The sequence below is a fragment of the Rattus rattus genome, chromosome 9 (assembly GCF_011064425.1).
Source record: "Rattus rattus isolate New Zealand chromosome 9, Rrattus_CSIRO_v1, whole genome shotgun sequence".
NCBI lineage: Eukaryota > Metazoa > Chordata > Mammalia > Rodentia > Muridae > Rattus > Rattus rattus.
Window position 1 is genome coordinate 61766233 of NC_046162.1, and position 17178 is coordinate 61783410.

General features: G+C 46.2%; 1 protein-coding gene across 1 annotated transcript in view; it reads right to left on the reverse strand.

Moving 5' to 3' along the window:
* Positions 1 to 4755: 4755 nt before the first annotated feature.
* Gpatch8 (G-patch domain containing 8) overlaps positions 4756 to 17178 on the reverse strand; it is a 78054-nt gene continuing 65631 nt past the window's right edge. The window contains exons 7-8 of the mRNA XM_032913618.1: positions 15140 to 15270; positions 4756 to 9686 (exon numbers count right to left, since the gene is read on the reverse strand). Of these exons, the coding sequence (XP_032769509.1) occupies positions 5771 to 9686; positions 15140 to 15270 (4047 nt within the window). The 3' untranslated portion in view covers positions 4756 to 5770. The remainder of the gene's footprint in view (positions 9687 to 15139; positions 15271 to 17178) is intronic.

A 17178-nucleotide genomic window follows, 5' to 3' on the forward strand; every position in this document is an offset into this window, starting at 1 on the left:
CCCCACCAAGTGCTTTTTACTCACTAAGCCTTCTCCCTGTCCTTGTTCCTTCACTCCCACCCCTTTGTGGCCTTTTTATTTTTATTTATTTTTATTTTTTTGGTTCTTTTTTTCGGAGCTGGGGACCGAACCCAGGGCCTTGCGCTTCCTAGGCAAGCGCTCTACCACTGAGCTAAATCCCCAACCCCTGTGGCCTCTTTTTAAATCAGGGTCTTGTTTAGTGAAGGCTGGCCTTCTCACCTCTACCCCTGGAGTGCTGACAGTCTAGGAATGCCACCACCAACCCTGGTTTATGCACCGAAGTCGTTTTTGCTGGTTGTTTTTCAAGACAAGATTTCTCTGTGTAGCCCTCCCTGGCTATCCTAGGTTTTGTAGACCACATTAACTTCAAACTCACAGAGATCTGCCAGCCTCTGCTTCCCAAGTTAAAAGTGTGCACCGCCGTGACAGGCTTCTTGATTTTTCTTTTTTAAACCATGTATTATTCGTGTGTGTGCTCCTCTGCACAATGTGTGCACAAGTGCCAGAGGCCAGAGGGTCTTGGGTCTGGAGTTACAAGCAGTTGTTAACTGCCTGAAGGGAATGCAGAGAACTGAATCTGGGTCCTCTGGAAGAGCTGTAAATCCTCTTACCTGCTATCTCTCCAGCTCCATGTACTGGAGTCTTAGAAAACAATTTCTATTGTTCAAGGTATGAGAGCTGCAAAGACAAGAGTCAAGGATCTCAACCCAGTCCAGAGCTCCCAGGACACTCAGGACTGCCATTGGGGGGCAGCAAGTAAAGTCAGCTTTGGAAAACGGAAATTAGGAAGCGGCTCTATACAATGGACTCTACTTGGACTCTTCCAGGAAGACAAAAATTAGCCTCAGACATGTTCTGAGTACACTGTCCATGTGTAGAATGCCAACAGGTTGCAAAACACAAACTCAAACACAGGTTTCTTTGTCTTGTTGATACTGGGAGAAACACAAGTAGCTAGAGCAGGAGACCAGAGCTCAGGAATCGAGGGGAGTAAGTAGAAGGCTAAGTGAGGCGTACTTAAAGGGGCGGGTGGGGTATGAGGAAAGGCAGGCAGAAACTCACAACACTGGAGGGGACCTGAATGCCACGCTAAGGGGTTTGAACATCTACCAGAGATGGCGAGTTCTAAAGATTTTCATTTTATTTGAGGCAGGGTTTCACTATGCAGACCAGATTGGTCTGGAATTTGAAAGATCTGCTTGCCGTTGTTCCCCGAGTGCTGGGGTTAAAGGTGTGCGTTAACATGGCCAGCTAGCTAAAGATGTCAGGAAATAAGAGATTTCACCAGGTTTAGCAAGATGGCTCAGGAGCAGCAGAGGCCTGCAGGCTTGATGGTGCGAGTTCCATCCTCACTGTACAAGGGGGTCGGACCAGCTCCGCATGCTTGCTAGCATCCAAGTACAAAACAAAGTTAGGAAAGAGACTGTGCTGGCTAGTCTTATGTCGAGTTAACATAAGCTAAAGTCATCTAAGAGGAGGAAACCTCAATTAAGAAATCCCCCCCCACCACCAAAAAAAGAGCGAGCCTCCATAAAGATTGGGTTGTAGGAGGCAAGGGCCCAGCCCATTGTGGGTGGGGCCGTCCCTGAGCTGGTGGTCCTGGGTTCCTTAAGAAAGCAGACTGGGCAAGCCATGGGGAGCAAGCCAGGGAGCAGCACCCCTTCCCAGCTTCACCAGCTCCTGCCTGCCTCCAGGTTCCTGCCCTGAGTGAGTAGGAACTCTGACTTCCTTTGATGATGAACTGCGATGTAGAAGTGTAAGCTGAAAACCGTCCCCTTCCAACTTGCTTTGGTCATGGCATTTATCACAGCGATAGACACCCTAAGACAGAGATTCAATGAACTGTGTTCCAATTTAGAATATGACACTGGCTGCCTGTGGCTACAAGGAATGGAGAAGGAAGGACGACCTTGTATTAAGACCAGCTGGGTAGGGTAGAATTCTGGGTTAAAGGTGGTGATGCCCGAACCAGGCACCGGTGGTAAGAATAAGGCAGCAGAGATGGGCAGTGACACAAGACTCTAATTCTGCAATTGGGAGGAGAATGACACACTAAGCTTGAAGTTGGCTTGAGCCTTATACCAGCTCACCAAGACCATCCAAGGTGACAAAAACAGAGAGAAACAGCAGCTAAGCACAAAATCAGTAGCCAGAAGTGGCCAAAGGTTTTCCAAAGGCTTGGTCCCTGGCTGGCTGATGGTGGGTTCCCATTAACTAAAACCAAAAGCCTGAGGTGGGAGGACTGCATGGCTTTGGTGCCAGAACTGGGTTATCAGGCCACTGAAAGCGGGTTAAGGACTGGCAATATCCCGTCTTTCCTAGTCCATCAGTCTGTGGGCTCAGAATCCTTCAAGGGAACTGGGTTCAGTCTAAGCATCATTTAATTAACAACCATCGAGCTTTGATTACGTCTTGGCACTGGAGCGAGGTAATAGAATGCCTGGGGTCAGTTTTTAAGGAGTTATAAGAATTAGCTTGCTGGGCTGGTGAGATGGCTCAGTGGTAAAGAATATGGGCTGTTCTGAGGCCCTGAGCTCAATTCCCAGCAGCCACACAGTGATGCATGGCTATCTAAAAGGGGATTGGATGCCCTCTTTTGGTATGTAGGTGTACACGCAAACAACAGCATTCCTACTTAAAAAAAAATTTAGCGTGTCCTCTCCAAGCTTACAATTTTACTTGAAGCATTGAACCTAAGATGAATGGCACTTGGGTTCCGACAAGCTGCTAGGTGACAGCAGGGGGCAGGGGGTTAGATTCTAGGCAGGAAAGCCAGCTAGGAAAAAGCTGCAAAATCAGATGGGTTGGTATGGGAGGGCGTTAAGACAGAGTACTCTGTTTCAAGACTAGAATGGCTGAGCCTGTATCAGAATAGAACAACTGACCTTACAGAGCACTGGCTATGCAGCCCTGTCTTTCCTGCAGGCCCCCCTTCCTTGCTCTCAGAGATGCACTTTTCACTTTCGAATGCTGACCGCAGATATTGGTATTCTAAGCAGTCTGAGCACTCAGCTTTGGTAGCTAGAGAGCAAACAACTTGACCAAAAGAAGGGAGAAGACAGACATCACATAGCTCGGAAAGGCTGAGGAAGAGGGAAGCTCTATCACTGGACACCTTCCACGCCAGCCCTCCTGCCCCTTCTGTGGGACTTACTGCTGTGGCTTCAGGCTTATGGGTCAGGCAGAAGCACCCCACACTACAGTGGCCGTCAGAGTTGAAGGTGGTAACCGAAGCCTGGTTATAGGGAACCTCACTTGGGGTCTAAGGCCAGGCAGATAAATCCTTCTTTGCTCTTTAAAAGAAAGTGCACATTCCCAGTCACCTGCCTAAGACTGGAGAAATACAGAGGTCTTCCTCTTTCGGTAACTGACCCCTGACCCCTGGGTAGCCTGAGCTCTCAGAGCAATCTCCAACCTTTCAAGCTGGCCTAGGTCTATTACTCGTGTCCAACCCGCACTCCTCCCACCCACCCATCTACACAGGAGCAATCACAACAGACGCCACTAAGTTTCCACAAAGTGTTGGTTTATTAGAAAGTTCCTTTCCTTCACTTTACAGCATATATCTCTCTATCATGTGTGATAAAGTCAAATACAATCTGTTATGCTTGTACGTAAGGACAGGTTATTTTATTTTTCCTTTTTTCCTTTTTTTCTTTTTTTTGGAAGTTTTAAAATCACTATTCTGGAAGTTAAAGAAAACTGCCCCCAGGAAGGCAGAGGCGGCCAGAGCACGGCTCGATGTCTACAACCTAAGGGAAGCAGCACAAAATGTTAACACTGTTTTATTTAAATATTTACACGAGCTGAAAGCAAGAAGAACCAGTCCCTTCACTTCAAATAGATGCCATCTTTCCAGGGCTAGTTATCCAAAAAGTGAGACTTGTAAACCGACAGGGACACTGAGAAGGTAGGAGGGGCTCAGCCAAGTAAGTGCCTCATTTGCCCAGCAACTGCTCCTTTACAAAGCCCATTCCGTTGGGGATTTGAGAGGCAGGGAGAGCGAAGCTTAGCCTAGGCAAGCAGGGCGATGTCAGTTGACTGCTTAGCTAGTTCTAGTCCTAAGAGTACTAATAAAGGAGATGAGACCTGCATTACAAGCACCTTTGGGTCTGTGTTAAGGAGGGCTGAGAGCCTGGGGGAAGGCCAAAGGGGAGAGGGATGGATAGACTTCTGGTCAGTGTCAGGGGAGAAAAGAAAAAAGGAGCCTCTACTGCTGAAATTGAAATCGAGCTGGACAGATGGCATAGAACTGCGAAGCCAAAAATCTTGAACTACTCACCTCCCAACGAAGAGAAGACTGTCCCAACCCTATTATCCTCTGGTCTACTTCTATTTTAGTTTCTAGCCAACCCAAAAGGCACATTTAAAAAATTGTCAGAGGGGGGCTAAATACTAGGAAGGCAAATAAGACTGTCCGGAACAAAGTACCCAGGGAAACCCAAGAGTCCCTCTTCCCAGACAGTCACCGAGTGTCACTGCTTCCAGAGAATAAAGCTGTTGAACCAATCCTCCCCTCCTCTGTGGAGTCCAATGTCTAACAAAGCACACTAGGGAGACCACTGCGACTGAGCGTCCTCCTGACACTGGCCGCTGCCTGTTGCTCGGCAACTCAAGAACCCAGCACAGCACGAACCACTACTGCGAATTATTAACATGTCCCAGCAAAAAAAGTTACCATTTTTATAGTTCATAACTTTAAAAAATACAGATTGATAAAATATACATGCTTAGTCATTTTTGCATCTAGCAGAAAACAAATACTTTATTTTTTCTTTTTATTTTATAACCTTTAAAGTTTCTTAATTCAACTAGGGCAAACATATTTACAGAAAGCCACCAGAACAAGGATCACTTAAAGAGCTGATGTAAAAAATATTATTGCAGTATACTACAAATACGGAACCTTCTTAATATGAGCTACAAAAAGCAGCATTTACGTTTATAGAGTTCAGTGCAATTTTACATTAAAAAATCCTATAAATTAAAAAGAAAACATCAACATAACAGAAGAAAGTATACCCTTCAGACACGAGCTCCTTTCTGGGAAGCACATGGGTGACCCTATGTTCAGCATAGCTTCTACTCACGATAGGATCTTCTTTTCTGGGATATGTAGATGCCCCTTCTGGGTGAAGGGCATAAGGACAGTAGTGCCAAATGCATGGCTGTCTGTAAGGAAGGGGATCGATCGCAGCCTGAGTTGCTTTTGGTTCTAGGTTAGACCCCCTCCTCCACCTCACCTGGGATAACGTGTCACAAAGGATAGTCAAAGACACTGCCGAAAAGTGGAGTTTTCACCACTGGAGAGACAGTCCGGCCTTCCTCGTGGCACTGAGAAGGCAGGACCAGATGGGCCCATGGCAAGTGCTTTGGTGACAACCCTTTAGAGGAGGGAAATGTTCTGAACTCACAGAGGGTAAGTGCAGAGGATCAGAAAGTAGAGGAGGAGGATTACTGACAGTCTGGAGACTGCTGCAGAGGGCTGTGGGCAGCTCTTACTGGTGTTCCCTAGCTTAGAAACACGGGAGGGAGGGAGGGAGGGATAGAAAGGGGGGGGGTGATATCCCTGATAGTAAACCCAAAGCAAACCTCAAATCTAAATCCATCCCTGCAAGCCAAAACTCATTTCTTTGGCTGTCAAGACACTGCCTGTTCCAGCTTTTACTTGCTGGTATAAATGGCTCTACACCCCCAAGGGAAGAATAGGTCACCTTCCCTGGCTCAACATAGGCTTCCGACTCCCAGCTCAAGTCCCATGGCTGGGAGGGTGCTGCAGGTCCTGACCTGAGAAGATGGGGTGAAGTAGTGGGTGAAGATGGAGGGCAGTGGCAGCTGCTGCAGCAGGCCGTGGCGCGAGCAGGGTAGGGTAGAGGGCAGCATGTGGGACGGGGTGAAAGGTGAAGGGCCCAGGATGGATGGCTGAAGCAGGGATTATATGGATAGGGTGGCTAGCAAGAAAGGTGGCAGGGTGGCCAGGGATAATTGAGTGAGTGAGATGGGACAAGGAAATCGGGGTCAGGTGGGGCTGGGGAATGTGATGCACTTGGGCAAGTGGCTGGGGGTGGGGGTGGGGGTGGATGCCGATGGCAGCGGCAGCAGCTGCAGCATGATGCTGTAGGATGGCGTGCTGAACAGTTGTGATGGAGGTGGCAGAGGCTGTGGCCGGCTGCTGAATGTGGATGGGCTGCAGGGCTGGTGTGGCTGGGGCTAGGGCTGTTGAGGCTGGAAAGGCCTTTACTTGTTTGGCCAGAAGTTGCTGCTGGATGTGCTGCTGTGCGGCCTGCTGGAGCTTGCTGTACTTCTCCATCTCCTCAGGGGTGAAGGTGATGGGCTGGCTCTCTAGAGGAGCCAAGGAAGCGTCCTCAGTCCCGTCTGTTGACTCAATGCTAGGCTCCCCACTGGGAGGTGCATAACTGGGGAAGTGCTCAAGGTCTGGGGCTATAGGCAGCAAGTTGGACTCCACAGGGCCTGGCTGACTGCCGCTATCCAGAGACTCCAGAGCATCCCCATCACTGGGGTCAGGGAGGTAGTTATGGGAGATGGCTGGATCCCCAGGGTAGTCAGTGTGTGCTGGGGTGCCCAGTGGAGCCACAGAGTGATCAGCAGTAGCTTCTTCAGACTTTGGCTCTTCTGGGGGAGGGTCTGATAAGGGACCAGCTGTGTCCTCTGAGGAGAACTGATGCCCAAGTGGAGCATCCCTGCTCCTTGGGGACCCTTCTTCTGGCTCTGAATGCTCCTGCTCTTCACCCCTTTCCAAGGCAGAGTCTTCACATTTCTTACTGGACTTCCGAGTAGCTGGAAGCTTTCCTATCATTGGAAGAACAGGCTTAGTACCAAGAGACGGGGGGAGCTTAGGCCCGAAGTAACCTTGTGGGGGGTTCTTATACTTGAGTCCAGCCTTATTAGGGGTGGCCAGCACCTCCTCACACACATTGGGTTTCCTCTCCACTTTCCTGGACTGGATCTTCTCTAGCAGCAGTCTGGCAGTAACAGAGTTCTTATCTTCGGGGCTGCAGTCACTTTCTGACCCTCTTCCTGTGCCGCCAGCGTTGCTATTCTGGGAGGGCAGGCCTGCTCCTTTACTGTCCTCTCCTCTGCCATCTTCTTTCTTCCCATGACCTTCTCCCCGACCTGATCGGAAATAGTGGGGAGACTGAGAGCGGTAAATCTTTGAACGAATGAAATCCCGACGGCCAGAGCGCCTTTCCTCGGGGCTCTCGTGACCCCAGGACCCCTTTCTGGAACCTGATCTCTGAGAAGGGCTCCTGGTGCTGCGGCTCCGGTCTCGGCTGTAGCTTCGGCTTCGCTGCCAGCTGTGGGCTGTGGTGCTGCGACTTCTCCTCTTGCTTCGACTGCGACTACAGCTGCTACTGCGGCTTCGACCCCGGGATCTTGATCGCTCCCTTGTATGACTCCGAGACCGGCTTCGGGACTGGCTGCAACTGAGGCTATAGTCATCATCAGATGATGAGTATTTGTGTCGTTTGGACCTGTGTTTGGAGCTGGCATAGTCTGAATCATCTGAATCATGAGAGCGCTTAGAGTGCCTTCTTGATCGGTCACTGTAGTCACTATAGCTATCATCAGAGTAACTGTGCTGTCTACTATAGCAGCTCTGGTCTGAAGAAGCGTCAGAGCTGCTTGAATAAGACCGCCGGGAAGAACGATGTGAGGAATGGCGACGGCCAGATCGAGAGCGGCTACGAGAATGCTCACTACCCGAGTCTTCGTCTTCTTCTTCCTCCTCTTCCTCCTCCTCCTCCTCCTCCTCTTCCTCCTCTTCTTCCTCCTCACTGTACTGGGATGGAGACTTCTGGTGCGGTCTGTGTGAAGAAGCGTTATCGCTATCCTCATCTCCACTGCTGGGCTGGCTCCGATGGCTGGACCGGCTGCTCTGTTTGGCGCTAGTTCTCCGCTGGCAGGAGGAGGCTGGCGGTTCACCTTTGTGTTTCCTGCCACTGTGATCTTGGGAACCACTGCCAGCTCCACCATCGTCCTTCTTGCCACTGTTTCCTTCTTCAGCAGGAAGGGATCTCCGCTGGGAGTCATCTCGAGCTCGGCGCCGTCTTCTTGGTGGTGCAGGGCTGCCACTTCCAGGAGGCTCTGGTTTGGGTCCTCGTTCAGAATCAGCTGGGGCCGATTTGTTCTTCTTCCTTTTTCGTTTCTTGCGCTTCTTAGATTTTTCCCCAGACTCTGCCTTTGAACTCTTTTCCTCCATGTCAGCCTTGTGTCTACGTTTGTGCTTACTGGACTTTTTGTGTTTCTTTTTCTTTTTGTGTCTGTGAGACTTGCCTGATGGTTCTTTCTTGTTAGGATGGCTTCTTCCGGTGTCTTCAGTTTCTGATGCATGGCTACCCCCAGGCTCCTGCTTGGTCTGGCTGCTACAGGCAGCCCCTGAAGCAGGTTCATCCACTCTGCCTTCTGAGAGCACTACACTCTGCTCCCCCTCCTTGCTTTTGTTCGGTTCTCTAGGATCAGGGCTCTGGAGATGACCCTTTGAGGAGTCTCCGACATCTTTTGGCTTCTCTGTCCCTTTAGCTTTAGCATCTTTGTTTCTTGAAAGTTTAAAGTCAAAGTATAAAGGGTTGCAGCTGTAGGAAATGGGAGGCTCTGCTTTGGTGAAGATGAGCAGTTCTGATGGCCACTGCAGGGCAGTGCTTTCGTCCTTGCTCAGAACTGGGAAGAACGGGCCGGTAGGATGCTTGGGTCCCTGGCCTGCTTTTGTTGCTGGGGTGGCCTGAGAAATTTCTTTAGGATCGGATTCACACATCTGGCTCTCTGAGCTCTCTCTAAGACTCTCCACACTTTGCTCACCTTCACCCTCTCCTGAGCCTTTCTTTGTTTCAGTTTTGCCTCCAGGCTCGGAAGGCCCAACCACAGTGGCTTCCTTTTGCGGCTCAGAAACGTCACTAACTGTTTTTTCTGCTCCTTGGCTTGCTGCTGCCTTACTGCAACCTTTAGGCTTGGGAGAGCTGCCCTTTCTGTTCTCTGGAGCATTCTTTGAGTGCGTACTGTGGTCACCTTCCATTTGCTCACTGGCTCTCATAAAGAGTAAGAAGGGGAAGTTCGGTTTGACCTTGCAGTGTGCTGGGGGGATGTAGTGGTAATATTCTGGCTCTGTAGCCCCTGTTCCTTCTTCCCTCTTCATCCTTTTCAACTTGGACAGTGTTGAGGCAAGGGACCCTCCATCCTGAGGGTCTTCATCTTCTTTCTTTCCATCAAGATTACCACCACCATCAGTCTCTCCCACCTTCTGCACCCCTTGGTCAGAACTCTTCTCTTCAGCCTTTGTTCCTTCCTCAGAGGTCCCCTCTTCTGCATGGTCCTTGAAAACGGATGCTATTGATTCAAGTTTGACAGGAGCTTTCTTGGCAAAGGAAAACGACACTCCCAATTTCTGCAGTGGGGGTCCCAGATTATTCTTAATGCCAAAGCTGATACCTTGCGAGGCTAACCCAGAAGCCTGCGACAGTCCAGTGCTATTAGTGATCTGTACTGACGTGAAGGGGCCCCCTTTCTCTGTGGAGAAGTCAGATCCAAAGCCACAGGAGGAAATGGCACTCGCACCACTGTTGGTTGATGACTCGTCTTTATCCTCCTCTCCACCATCTTCGTCCACAGCCACTGTGGTTGGTCGGAACATGGGCCCACTTCCAGGTGCACTAAACAATAGTTGAGAAAGTGAGAAAACAAGAGAGGATTCGAGTTACAGCTCTTATAATACTCCTCTTCTTTGTCCTTCTACTCATCAAAGACGCAGAGTGGCTGTCTCTAGCAATGTGCTGGTGAATGGAACTTGTTTTTATTTATTTTTTTTTTTAAAGATTTATTTATTTATTTATTATATATAAGTACACTGTCGCTGTCTTCAGACACACCAGAAGAGGGCATCAAATCTTATTACAGATGGTTGTGAGCCACCATGTGGTTGCTGGGATTTGAACTCAGGACCTCTGGAAGAGCAGTCGGTGCTCTTAACCACTGAGCCATCTCTCCAGCCCCCGAATGGAACTTGTTGAACAGAGGTAGGCAAAATTTCATTTGATCCATGCCCCATGCTAAATTCCCAAGGCTAGCTAGCCACTGCCATCCTTTAAGCTATCTGCCCTACAAAAAGGCTTATCTTATAACCCAGTTCTTTAAACCCCACCTCACAGTTTTTGCACTAGTTTGTTACCAAGTTGGTTTTTTGTTTTTTTTTCTTTTTCTTTTTTTCAGAGCTGGGGACCGAACCCAGGCAAGCGCTCTACCACTGAGCTAAATCCCCAACCCCTTGTTTTTTTTTTTTTTTTTTTTTTTAATTAAAGTATTTTTTTCTGGGGCTGGTGAGATGGCTCAGTGATTAAGAGCACTGCTCTTGCCAAAATCCTGAGTTCAATTCTCAGCAACCAAATGGTGGCTCACAATCAGTATAAAGGGATCTGATACATACATGCATACAGGTGTATGTGCAGACAGAACACATTCTATATGAGTACACTGTAGCTGTCTTCACACACACCAGAGAGGGCATCAGATCTCACTACAGATGGTTGTGAGTCTCCATTTGAATTCTGATCTATTCCATTTCTCCAGCCCTAAAAACTTTTCCTTTTCATTTTAATTTCATGTGCATGTTTTGCTTTTTTGTATGCCTGTTTACTACATGATGCATTGCCTCTGGAACTCAGAAAAGGACATGAAATCACCTGGGATTAGAGGTACAAGAGATTGTGAACTGGAAAGTGAATCTAGGTTCTCTGGAAGGGCATCTAGTCCTCTTTAACCACTGAGCAATCTCTCTAGTCCTTCCACTTTCAAGATTACATGTATTGAGAGAGAGAGAGAGAGAGAGAGAGAGAGAGAGAGAGAGAGAGAGAGAGAGAGAGACAGACAGACACACAGAGAGAGACAGAATGCATGCCAGAGACTGAGAGACAGACAAACAGAATGTATGCCAAAGGTCTGTATATAGAGGTTAGAGCTGGTTCCCTCCACCTACCATGTGGATTCTGAGGCTTGAAATTGGGTGGCAAGAACTGAGCCATCCATCTTGCTGGTCCTTCCAATCTCATTACCCTACCACCCGGCACACGGTCAACTACACGGATATGCAACTATTCCAAAGGTTACTCTGCACACAGCATGGTGGCTTAAGCCTTTAAGCACAGTACTTAGTAGGTGGAGACACAGGATTACTATTGAATTCAAGGTTGGCTTCATCTATGCAGTGAGTTCTAGTTCATCCTAGACAATAAAGACCTTATTTTCATCCCCTCCCCCCCAAAAGGGCTATATTTCATTTAACTAAAGAAAAGCTTTAATTTTCCTTGCAACTTCAAATTTACATTTAAAAACTCTCTCTCTGTTTATGTGTTCATTTGTGCCATGCCATTCAGGTTGGGGTTAGAATCTGAGGAGCTGGTTATCTTCTTCTGTTATACAGAGCTGGAGGCAAGTGTCTCAAAATTCACTTTTACTTTATTTATTTTTTGAGCCAGGGTCTTACTATGTAGCCTTGGCTGGCCTAGAACTTATTTTGTATACAGGCAGACCTTCAGTTTAGAGATTATTCAAAGCCTGAGCATTGGGAATAAAGGTATGCAGTACTACACTTGGTTCAAATTTCATTTAAGATAGAAGAAGGAATGAAGGGAAGGGAACGGGGGAGGAGGAAAAGGTGGAGGAAAAGGAAGAGGAGGAAGAGGAGGAGGAAGAGGGGGGAGGAGAAGTAGAAGAAGATATTGGTTTGAATCTAGTTATACAGCCCAGGATTGACTGTGAACCCACATGGCAATCCTCCTTCCTCAACCCCTAGAAGCCTGGAATTACAAGCATATAATACTGTTATATGCAGCTTACAAATGAACATATTCTGAATTAAACATAGCTGGAAGCCTCTACTGGAATACTCTGTGGTTATATTTGTTTTATAAATTAAATACTCGTCCCTATGTCTTGGGCATCATACCTAAAGTCATGCTTTGATTTAATGACAAATTAGTATTTTAGTCATGGTGGTAGATATTTAAAGAACACAGGTGGGTACACGACAGTACCGGATTGTACTGAACCACATACATGTACACAGAGAGAGGCTACATTATAATAAGGTTTAATTTATAAGTTGATTATAAATTAAATTAAAGAGATTAACAGTAAGAGAAGAGGAGTTCTAACAATGCACCATAATGCAAGTTACAGGAATATGAACTTTTTCTTCCCGTCGACAGGGAGCATGGACATACTGAATAAAGAGATGACTCATCTTTCAGGCATTATAACATACATAGAGCACACAGCTTAAACTTATTAATAAGTCTATAACTTTATTTTTAGTGTATTTTTAAACGTATTTTTTGTTACATTTTACTAATTGTGTGTGTGAACATATACAGTCATGGTGCGCGTGTGGATGTCGGAGAACAACTTGTAGAGTTGGTCCTCTCCTGCTGTGTGGGTTCCAGGATTTGATAAAGACTTCAGGCTTGGCTCCTCCACCTGTGGCGCCATGCTGTTGGCCCCTGTTGAATGATGCCCCTTTAGGGGTACTCAGAATGATGCTGGTAACAAGCAACCCGCCAGCCACTACTACAGAACTAAGGTATTTTAAAGCAGGTGTTTGCTGCCTATCTCGCTGTGTATGGACTAATATGTAGGCACTTCCTCAAGTCTGAACTCAGTAATTGAAGACAATTAATTAGATATCCAGGTACCATGGTATCTAAATTTTGTTATATGTGCTGATGCTGTTCAAAGATGGAATCCAAACAGACAAAGACAGTAAAACATATTTATACTGTGTTATAGTCTCCCTCATATCCTTGAACAAATGATGTTCCATGTACCTGTAACCTATACACTGGTCATTCCTACTTGGTCATCTTTTAACTGCTAATTTAAAAATGAGAGCTAGAAGTTGCTTCTGAAGAAGAACAAGTGTTATAATATGTCCTGAACAGAAAGAAGCCTGAAATACCCCTTTCGTTGGAGATATCCCTAGAACATGTCCAAGAAAGGTGCATTTACTATAGAAAAAGTCACAAATTGGGCTGGCGAGATGGTTCAGCAGGTGAAGGGTGGCCACACAAGCCCAAGTGACCCGAGTTTGTAAAGGTGTGTGAAGAGGGCAGACAGCACAGACAGAGCTGCCTGTCCTCTGTCATCCACACATGCACAGCACATAGATCCATGGATGCACACAGTAAGCCAATGCAGTTTGTAAATCTGTCAACTAAGAAACTGCAACCAAGTATGGCGGTGTGCACCTCTGATCCCCGCACTCTGGAGGCAGAGGCAGGAGGATCTCTGAGTTTGAGGCCAGCCTGGTTTACACAGTAAATTCTAGGACAGCCAGGGCTACACAGAGAAACCCTGTCTCAAAAATGAGAGAGAGGGAGGGAGGGAGGGAGGGAGGGAGAGAGAGAGAGAGAATTGCAATCATGTTATAGGTAGTTTAACTCAATGCTTGAGTTCATAGGTTAAGTACTTTCTTTTCTTCTCTTCTCCACTTCCTACTTATCTTTGGCTCCTTGCAGTATAGAAAAAAACACAAAACCAAAGAAATTAAACACAAAGTGGAATCTGAAGTAGGCTAAGAACAAACCAGGAAGGGTGAAAGAAATGGCAAAGCCAAAGTTCCCTTTCTGGAGAGTGACTCACTCACTCAGGCACACATGTATTTCACATGCAAAGCGTCAGTCACGCTTTTGGAGGTGGAATGGAAAGGTTTCTGAACATTTAGAAGCCAAGGCTCTGTCCTATCCTCCTTCTCTTCCTTCTGTCTGCCTGTCTGTGTCTGTCTGTCTGTCTGTGCAGTTCTGGCTGTCCTGGAACTCTGTAGAACAGCATGGCTTCGAACTTCTAGACATCCACCTGTCTCTGCCTCCCAAGTGCTGGGATTAAAGGCGTGAGCCACCACTGCCTGGCCCCCTCTTCTCATTTTTCAATGTCTTTTATTTTTCCCAGTGATAGCGGTGTAAGTAGAACTTGGATCCTTAAAGAAGTGCTCTATCCTGCCCTACACCCAATACACTTTTTTTTTTGAAGCTGGGGACCGAACCCAGGGCCTTGTGCTTGCCTAGGCAAGCGCTCTACCCTGAGCCTGAGCTAAATCCCTAAAACCCCCAATACACTTTTTAATACTAAAACTTTTATTTAATTTTTAAGTTTTTGTGTTGTGTTTGAGATGATGGAACTCATTATGTAGACAGAAAACCACACCGGCTAACTGTACAGTTTTTAAAAGGCAGTGGTAATACTCGACTCAGAAAACATGTGCTGGGATGCTGCAGTGGTAAACTAGAGTATGGTGCTTTCCTACAAGGGTGTGCTGGAGAGCCTGTAATAGAGACAATGACGTCATGCATGCATCACTCAGTCCCAGTGTGCAGTAGGCATCTTTTAGTGTGTCAACTCCAAGGAGTTCTTCACTTTCTTCCCTTCTCCTTTCTCTTTTCAGAGAGATTCTTAGGTGTCCGGGGATGACCTCAGACTCACTGCACAACCAAGCACAGCCCTGTACTTCTGGTCGACCTGCCTCTATTTCCTGAGTGCTGGGATTACAGGTGTGTGCCTACATTCTTATGTGGTACTGCAGAGTCAAACCTGGGCTTTATATATCCTTATGTAAAGCACTGAGATATACATCCAACCCAATTAAAAAACTTGTTTAAAATCTTTTACCTTATTTTTACATGTGAGCACTCTGCATGTACATCTGCATGCCAGAAGAGGGCATGAGATTCCTTTACAGATGGTTGTGAGCCACAAAGTGGTTGCTGGGAACTGAACTCAGGACCTCTGGAAAAGCAGCTGAGCCATCTCTCCACAGCCCCTACCCTACCACCCAATTTAAATATATTTTTTTTTTTCTTTTTCTTTTTTTCGGAGCTGGGGACCGAACCCAGGGCCTTGCCAATTTAAATATTTTTAAGATCAATATTTTTTGAGATCTGGTCTCATCCGGTCCAGGTTTGCTTTAATTTTGCAGCAATTCTCTTGCCTCAGCCTCCCAAGTGCTAGGATTATAGGCATGAGCTATTACACTCAGTGTTTGAATTAGAATTTTAAATCTGTAAATTTAAGCATTAAGGATTCTATTTATCTACAGGATTCCTGACATGAATTTCCCTACCATTCAGCTTGTTTCCTTTGCTCTGCCAACTCATGGAGCCGCCGAAGGGCTTTTTCTTGCTTCTTCTCATCTTTGCGGGATCTTGAAGAGACATTTCGGGCAAACTCTCTTTGCTTCAGATCTTTTAATCTCTGAGTTAGTAGAAAGAAAGAAACAGAAGGTGAGCAATTTTAGTTAACACACAGTTGTGAAGGCAAAGCCTTTACAATATTTCCCTGAACCAATGTCACAGCACTAGCACGGAGTACACTATTTATGGTACTCAGAAACACAATGGCTTATTACTTTGAGCATGACACTTGGATTATGGGCATTTGTAATTAGGGCAGCAAGTCATTTGCCTTATTGTACAAAACAAAATGATTTCAGAAGCAACACGCAAATTTTAGACTATTGGGAAGAAAGAAAAGAGACCAATCACCTGCTCTTCCAGGATGCAGAACCAGACAAACAAATGTGAGAGAAATCGTAGTAACACAGGCCAAAGTGAACAGAAAGGGGTTAGGCTGGTACAGAAAATTACCCAAGGTGTAAGATCTATAAAAAGCAATGTACAGCTTACATGGGAGGTTAACAGAATCAGAGCAAACAGAAATATTTTCTTTCCCCACCATAAAAGTATGGGGGGGGGGTTTGTCTGGTTTTAGTGATAACAGAGGTTTCTTGTAATTATTAAATTCTAGAGAGGTCTTTCAACCCTGGCACGTTCAGAACTCAGCCTGACCACTTTCATCCAGCCTGTCTGCTAAAATGGAAATTATGTACCTTTTCACTCCTTCATGGCCCTGAGAGGAACACCAGGGAAGAAGGAGAACACAGGAAAGTTGAAGGTTCTGTTACTTAAAATTAAAGTAACAGAATGGGCCTTTTGTTTTCAGAAGCTACTGTGTAATTTTCCTCAAAACAAAAGAAAACAAAAACCAAAGAAGTGTCGTGAGACAGGCTGGTGACAGAGTCCGACATACCCATCTGCAATGAAGACGGTGCAACACACTCCATAATATGAAAAGTGAAAGCAAGGCCTACCCATCAGCCTATGCTCTCCCAACAGTGTAGGAAAAGGGAGCTGACCCAATATAAAGTGGACATTGCTTTAGAAAGGCATGGTGTTCAACAGACAGAGGAATTTTCTTACCTAATATTTATGAAATGTGTTTCAAATCTTTTGGAATTGGGAAGGGGAAGGGAAGATAGACACATACACACAAAAAAGATATATAGCTAAAGACACTATAGAATAACTCACTCTTGTGATCTGGGCTCCCAAATTAGAAGGATTTGCTCTCAAAACATCAGCTGAAAACGTCACATCACAAAGAGAAAAAAAGTAAAAATAAAACAAGAGTGGAAGAGAAAAAATAAGGCAAGCATTACTACATAAGCTCTCAGTGAATCTACAAACGATATACTCAACAATCAGGGACAAAAGCATCCATTCAACAAGGGCTGGGGAGAAGCAAAGAGTCGGAAAACACACATGTACACATACATGCATACGCACACGCACACAGAGTAATCACGTCTAGATAAACGAAGTCACCCTTCTTCTGTAATAAGTTCCATTTCCTCAAGAGAAATGGTCAGGGAACTTCAGAAAAGACTGCTACTATCTAGAAGCAGGGAGTGCTGTGGACTCACTCACTCATCTTTAGTTTAATCAACAGCTAACAAGGCTGGTGCTGGTCTAAGTCCCATAGAGATTTAGATTTTTATAAACTCAAGCCTTTCCCTGCTCCTTGGTACTAAGCTTACTACTGAACCACCTATATCCCCAACCCTCCTTTGCTTTTAGAGAGAAGGCCTCACTGAGCTACCTGGACTCACCTTAGTCTGTGGCCCAGGCAGGCCTTGAACTCCTGCCACAGCCTTCCAAGGAGCTGGGATGACACATCTGCACCACCAGGCTCACTGAGGATTAACTAGCTTAGAAAGAATGAATTCTAATGTTTTTCTTTTGAGAGGAAAGGGACAAAGAAAGATCCACTGTGACTATTATGCCACTTTTTTTTATGGATAAATCTTCTTTTTCCTTCCTAAAC